The 8,070-nt window shown below is 34.5% G+C and overlaps 1 protein-coding gene across 2 annotated transcripts in view; it reads left to right on the top strand.

Annotated features, from left to right (window-relative positions):
* The first annotated feature begins 2,316 nt into the window (after positions 1-2,316).
* The window catches only part of LOC105832625 (dual specificity protein phosphatase 3), a 66,743-nt gene continuing 60,989 nt past the window's right edge, over positions 2,317-8,070 (top strand). The window contains exons 1-2 of one of the 2 annotated variants that reach the window (XM_036287840.1): positions 2,317-2,640; positions 2,752-2,778. In XM_036287840.1, the coding sequence (XP_036143733.1) occupies positions 2,623-2,640; positions 2,752-2,778 (45 nt within the window). In that variant the 5' untranslated portion in view covers positions 2,317-2,622. The remainder of the gene's footprint in view (positions 2,641-2,751; positions 2,779-8,070) is intronic. The other variant, XM_036287841.1, reaches the window with a different exon arrangement.

Below are 8,070 nucleotides of genomic sequence, written 5' to 3'. Positions count from 1 at the left end.
GTGCTCGGATTGGTCGTTTGTTGGACTCGTGTTAGCCCAGATCTACAATAGTGTAGTAAGCCTTAAGCCATAAGGAAAATTTGCAACCACCAAACGATTACGCATCGAATATAATTCTTTGCGAAGTAAATTTGTTTGAAAAATTAAAATGGTTTTAGGGAGTTTTACAACAAGGCCATTCGAAAGCATTTTTTCTGTAATATTAAAGAAAACGGTTGATCACGTTTTGATTAATATATTCGTGATCAACAAATGATTTTACATCCAATAATGCCTTTGAAAGTGAATTTGTATGAAAAATAATATTTGTCTAGTGAATTTACAATGATGCCAATTGAAAACGGTTTTTTCGCATTTTTACAAAAACGGATGACCACTAAACGTTTTCATTAGTTTATTCGTGACCACTAAACGATTTTACATCCAATAACGCCTTTGAAAGTAAAATTGTATGAAAAATAATATTCGTTTGGGGAATTTTGCAACGATGCCACTCAAAAACGGTTTTTTTTAATTTCTACGAAAACGGTTGATCACCAAACGTTTTCATTAGTTTATTCGTGACCACCAAACGATTTTACATCTGTTGACGCCTTTGAAAGTGAATTTGTATGATAAATAATATTTATCTGGGAAATATCCAGTGATACCAAAACCAATGACGATACTCGTGACCACCAAACGATTCCGAATCGAATGAGCTACTTGAAATTAAAATTAGTGCAAAAATAAACAATGTCGGGCTAACTTTACACCCAAATTTTTTTTTTGATATTATAGGAGAACGGCTAACCACCAAACGATGGGACTGGTCTATCAAACACCACCAAACGACCACCAAACGATACCAATTAGTGAAAATTAATAAAGCCGAAGTTGGGTGGCTAACTTCACAGAGGTGTCCATGGGTGTTTACGATAATGGCTATCCGAGTAATTTTCTCTAGGACCGAAATATATGATAAGCACAACCATCTACTATCATCATGATTCGTGACAACTCAATGCTGTCCGGTATAGCCAAATCATCACGAGCAAGTTGCGAGTTCCGTGAGTTTGTAGCAGGTAACCTAAAAAGTACGACATAAATAATTTGATTATTACAATTAAAAATAATCTGTTTTTAATGTATGGTAAGATTATTAACTTCATTAAAATAGTAATTATATAACACAATCATGTATTTTTAAAGTATTGTCTAAAGTAATATTAAAGAGATTATTTTATTTACAAATATTTATTTTGTCTATCAAGTTTCTATCATAACGGTATTATTTCAAAACCTAATATAATATTTTAATTAAACATTGATTCTCAATAAATGTTATTATTTATTATTAACTAACATATATATTAGAAAAGTCATCTTTTATTAAACGGATGGTGTTAACACTTTGAAACAAATGAGATAAATTATGTAAAATTACTAAATAAATCATTATTAATAATATTTTTTAGATTACAAGTAAAATAAAAATTTAAGTATAAATATTTTTCTTTCTTGTAACAACTGTTAATGATAAGTTGCATGGTGTTATCATTATTTTAAAAAATCATATATCTTTATGTATAAATATTATGCATGAATATTTCACTAATGTGAAACTAATAATAATGTTTACAATAAATTTTTTTAATTTGTAATACAAGTGCATAGTAAATTAAGATATACTGTAAACAGATATACGTTAGATATGCGTTAGATATACGTTATAATATAAACTTGATAGACAAATTAATAAATAAAATATTTGTAAATAAAATAATCTCTTTAATATTACTTTAGACAATACTTTAAAAATACATGATTGTGTTATATAATTACTATTTTAATGAAGTTAATAATCTTACCATTAAAAACATACATTAAAAACAGATTATTTTTAATTGTAATAATCAAATTATTATGTCTTTTTTTTTTTTTGAAGGTTTAATGTGTCTGATCTGCTAAGGATATATGACACGTATGACTCTTATCTCAAACTCTTTCACTGGTTTCACTACACTGATTGTTATGTAGATATGTGTATGTTTTGTGTCGTATATATGTAGATGGGTATCAGTACGGATGAGTGTAAGTGTATATGTTTATGTGTATGTGTTTGTCCGCAATGTAATGAGCTCGGGTCCGCGTAGGTTTGCTATGCCCAAATGACGGTGCGGTACGGTCACCCCTGCACGAAATTATTATGTCGTACTTTTTAGGTTACCTGCTACAAACTCATGGAACTCGCAACTCGCAACTTGCTCGTGATGATTTGGCTATACCGGACAGCATTGAGTTGTCACGAATCATGATGATAGTAGATGGTTGTGCTTATCATATATTTCGGTCCTAGAGAAAATTACTCGGATAGCCATTATCGTAAACACCCCATATCTCCCTTGCTTTGGGTCGGAGATCCATCTGGGGAAATCAAGACTCTCTGTATAGGGACTCTAGTGTAAACTAGGTCTATATGTATCGTAATCTGTCAAGTCGTCAGTTTAAACGATTAATATATCGCTTCGCGGAGACGAACGACGCTTATTTCTTCCAGATTCTTTCGTTTCATGCAAAAACGCGTCGATTGTAATTTCATCGAAATCGGAGTAGAAGCAAACATTTACCTAACCTGCAAATATGGAGAAGAAACATATTGTAAGTATTTCATAAATTTTTAAAGTTTCCTTAGACTGTGCTTAGTAAGAGATTTCAATAAAAATATTTTTCATGCGTTTTGGTGTGTGTAATATAATTTGCTTTTGTTAGGTATTAAAACTGACTTATATAACAAATGTGAGTACATATAAAGTGTGGTCTACAATACATGAAGAAGCATAGAATAAGGCGTAAGAGTAGGAGTGATGACTTTGCCGTCAAATGCTTACAACAGTTTTGTCTAGAACAGTAAAGTAAGCGTAGAAATACAGCCAATTAGCAATGTCAAGGATAGGAAACAAACAGCGCTGTTACATGCTCTGAGCTTTGAGTGTAACAGCGTAAGAGTAAGAGTAAGAATAAGAGTAGGAAGTAAAATAAATTTATTTCGCCTGTGCCATTACGCCAATTCTCTTACTCTGGAAGTGATGTTTTCTTATGCCTGCTTAAACCTACTTCTTACTCCACGCTTACTCATGTATTATAGACCATGCTTCAAGTACAATAATTTAAAAAAACTGCAATATTGTATAGAAAGTTGTAATACATTTCTAAAATTTTATGATATAAAATGTTGCAACAAAAATGTTTCTTAAATCTGTTATAAGCAATTTTAAAACATACAACATAATCCAAGCAAAACAAAAAGTTATTATAAACATGATTTATTTTAATATTATTTTAACCTTAGATACTTCTTATTATTTTTAGAACCAAAAAGCTATTATTAGAATTATAATTAGATTTATCGAAATTATTATTTGTTTAGCTAAAATTATTCCTTTTATCAAAATATGTGTATTTATTTTAAAATAAATTGATGTTACTTTGTATCAACCTAAGTGATATATACCTTTATAATTGAAAAAAATTACATTTATTTATGTATCAAATGAATTAAAGATAATACTGTTGATGAAATTTAACCAAAATGATACATATATAAGTGACATATATCACAAAAATCTAAGATGATACTTTGGGTAAAATTTAACTTAAGTAATACACTTTAACTTTCTCTACAAACATAATTATATGAAAACATTTGGCGCCAATTATAATAATCAATATTTATTTGAACTAAAACATCTACTCTAATACTATTCTTTAGCTAGTATTCATAATTAAGATATTGGCTGTTTTACCCCTATACAAGGATGTAATGAAAAAGAATAATAATGTAAAGCAGACAAATTTTATTATAACTAAATGTTTTATTATAAATAAATATTTTTTCAAAAAACTTGGTGCTGCTAAACCCTCCGAATAAATATATTAATTGTCATTATACTGATTTTTCTTTCTTCCCCCTCTCCCTCATGCGTGTATATTCGGTTTAGCAGCGCCAAGTTTTTTGAAAAAATATTTATTTATAATAAAACATTTAATTCTTATAAAATATTTATTTGTTTATTTTACATTATTATTCTTCTTCATTATATCCTTGTATGGGCGCAAAGCAGCCTATATCTTAATTATGAATACTGGTCAAAGAATAGTAATAGAATATATGATAAATGTTTTATCATATAAATATCCATTATTATAATTGGCGCAAAATGTTTTTGTATTATTATTTTTGTAAAGAAAGTTAATGTGTATTACTTACAAGTAAATACTACCTACGGAAGTGTCACTTCGATTTTAATGAAACTTTACACATTTGTAAAACTATGAAAAAAATTTGACAGGTATTTTTTTATCTGCAAAGGTTTATTTTGAAGGGTATGAACTACCTTTTAAAGATAAAAGCTATATTTGATATATCAGGTGGAATAAGTGAAAAGTTTTAGAAAGTAAAATGTTTACAGGGTGTCGCAGAAAATAATCTTATGTTAAAAGTATGAAATTCAAAATGGCCGAACCAATATGACGTCCAGATACATCAGAATTTTTATTATTTTTCGTGAAAATGAGTAAATTAGGAATTTTTGTCATTCAACTCAATTCAAATTTTTATCTGTGGGGTCTATGAATTTAATTATGGTGTTAAAGGTATAAAATTTTAACTGACGATCTCAACATGGCAGCTATACATACATTAAAATTTATGATTTTTTTGCAAAAATGTATAAATCCAGGTCTTTTTGATTAAGTTTAAATAAATGATTTTTAGGATCAATGATTATAAATAAATAGTGAGTGTTCGAGAGGTGGAATGAATAGTGCACATAAATAGTGAATATAAAGCACCCCTTGCCTCTTATTCTTCGGAATGCTTTATTACGAGTGGATATAATTTGCCCACGTTCGAAATGGCCATGCATAAATTTGACCACGTTCGAAATGACCACATTTGAAATGACCACGATCAAAATGGCCACGTTCAGAATGGCCACGGGAAATATTGCACGGAGTTCAATTTGCGCACGTTCGAAACGGCCACGTCCGAAACGGCCACGTTCGGAATGGCCACGTTCGAAACGGCCACATTTGGAATGGCCACGTTCGAAATGGTCACGGGAAATATTGCACGGAGTTTAATTTGCCCACGTTCGAAACGACCACGTCTGAAATGGCCACGTTCGGAATGACCACGTTCGCAATAACCACGTTCGTAATGGCCACGTTTTAAACAGCCACGTTCGAAATAGCCACGTATGTTTTATTTGAGCATGCGCAGCGGTCATATCGTCATGTTTCTTAGTCACAAGCGCATGCTCTGTCTAGCACAAGCCATGCAAAAAATGCGTAAATTAAGAAACCCAGCGAAAAACGATAATGAATTCGACATCAATTCAACGTCGAATTAACATTGAAATGATGATTTCGATGTCGAATTAATGTCGATGTACTATTTCTCATTGTAGATATTTAAATATGTACATACTGTTGTGAGCGTTTGCTTGTTTTGGGAATTCTTTCCCGTCGGTAGTTGGGATCGTTCTGCCTGAAGGGTTGGGACCCAAAGGGTGAAGGTTCGGCTCGGTGTATAAAAGAAAAGAAGACGCTTCTTACGTGCTTGTTCGTTGTCTTTATTTCTGTTTCTTGCGCTTACAATCAGCTGTGATGGTGTTAGGTATCACTCGCGATAAGGTGTATAGTACGCGACGCGGCTCGGACGTTGTTATGTTTCTCTCCGCTCGGTCACGGCGTGGTCGCGTTTATATATTATGATATGTGGCACAATTTCGGGGGCCAGTGACCGGGCGTCGATAGCTTCCGCGAGGCTAAGCGTTTCGACATCGGAACGCGGTAGCCTTGCGGTTTGATTTTGCAGCGTAGGGCCTATTTCTAGGGCGATACGAACTGCTTCCGAGTGCGCTGTTGTAATCTCACGGAAGTTAATTGAGGCTTCCGTGAGCGCGGCGGATTCTTGTGCGTCTTTCGAAAGAGGTGCTTCTTGCAACGTCTTTCGAAAGATGCGTGTCGCAATTTTAATAGGTATAGTTGTAATCGGCTTACAACAATACGTATTTTAACGATCATCTTGTTTTGCGTGGAAAGTCGCAAACCCATGTGGTGCAGAGAATACTTTGCACACGCACGCACGCACGCACACACGGGGGAGGGTGCAAGGGGGGCCTTCGGCCGTTCCGAACGTGGCCGTTTCGAACGTGGGCAAATTGAACTTCGTGCAATATTTCTCGTGGCCATTTCGAACGTGGCCGTTTCGAACGTGATCGTTCCGAACATGGCCATTTCGAACGTGGCCGTTTTGGACGTGGCCGTTTCGAACGTGGGCAAATTGAACCCCGTGCAATATTTTCCGTGGCCATTTTGAACGTGGCCATTTCGGACGCTCCCTTTTATTACAATGAGTCATTGAAATCATTCTCGGCACATTCTCATTCACGCTCCCTTTTATTACAATGAGTCATTGAAATCATTCTCGGCACATTCTTTCATTAACAGCGGCCTCACCATACGTATTTGAGAGCATTCGATGAGCCTCAGCCGCAGATTTCTTCATATTGAAACAAAAAATTAAAACCTCCCGCAAATGACGAGAATTTGGCTCGTAAGCTGACATTTTCAATCAAGAATAACTTTATAATGCAAACACAAATCGATTAACATTTTGATGGCGTTCTGTTTACAAATACCTAATCTTATTGTATGATGTCTACGATCTATTTATTTCGACCACCACTTACCGCTACAGCCATTGGAAAACGGCGAAAGCAAAGTTGTACACCTAATATATCACTCAGTGAGTCACCTTGTCTCTCACTTTTCGGGGTGCTTTATTACAGTGAGTCTTCTTGCCTCTTACTTTTCGGGATGCTCACTGTAATAAAGCAGCCCGAAAAGTGAGAGGCAAAGGGACTTACTGTAATAAAGCACCCCGAAAAGTGAAAGGCAAGGTGACTCACTGAGTGATATATTAGGTGTACAACTTTGCTTTCGCCGTTTTCCAATGGCTGTAGCGGTAAGTGGTGGTCGAAATAAATAGATCGTAGACATCATACAATAAGATTAGGTATTTGTAAACAGAACGCCATCGAAATGTTAATCGATTTGTGTTTGCATTATAAAGTTATTCTTGATTGAAAATGTCAGCTTACGAGCCAAATTCTCGTCATTTGCGGGAGGTTTTAATTTTTTGTTTCAATATGAAGAAATCTGCGGCTGAGGCTCATCGAATGCTCTCAAATACGTATGGTGAGGCCGCTGTTAATGAAAGAATGTGCCGAGAATGATTTCAACGCTTCAAGAACGGTAATTTTGACGTCGAAGACCAGCATGGTAGTGGAAAAGAGAAACTTTTTGAAGATGCAGAATTGGAGGCATTACTTTACAGGCGATCGGTATCGAAAGCAATTGATGCGTTTGAGCCGAGCACTGAAAAACAAACGGCTGCAATACAACACGATAAAGTGATTTTGTAGCATGACAATGCTCGACCCCATGTCGCAAAGCCCGTCAAAACATACTTGGAAACGTTGAAATGGGAAGTCTTATTTCACCCGCCGTATTCTCCGGACATTGCTCCCTTTGACTATCACTTGTTTCGATCAATGACACACGGCCTGGCTGACCAGCACTTCTATTCTTATGAAGAAGTGAAAAATTGGATCGATTCGTCTCAAAAAATGACCAGTTTTTTTTTGACGCGGGATTCGTATGCTGCCAGAAAGATGGGAGAAAGTAGTGGCCAGCGATGCACAATACTTTGATTCGTAAATGTATAACCAGTTTTTCACAATAAAGCCTCGAATTTCGAAAAAAAAACGGCGAAAGCAAGGTTGTACACCTAATATTTACATTTCTAAATTGTAATTTTGATATCTTAATGTTTAGTAATACTTAAGATCTCACTGTTCATTGAATTTATTAAAACTTAACAATATTATGTGTTTTTGTGCGTGGAACACGAATCTGGCAGAAAAAAGCGTCGCTCTGCCCCGCGAGACGAGATATTAGTCGTTAAAGTTTACTATTTGACAGGTTATGAAACCTGTTATACCGACGAAATGTTGCGACTGA

This window comes from Monomorium pharaonis, chromosome 6, assembly GCF_013373865.1.
Source record: "Monomorium pharaonis isolate MP-MQ-018 chromosome 6, ASM1337386v2, whole genome shotgun sequence".
NCBI lineage: Eukaryota > Metazoa > Arthropoda > Insecta > Hymenoptera > Formicidae > Monomorium > Monomorium pharaonis.
This window is presented reverse-complemented; position numbering and strand designations above follow the sequence as displayed.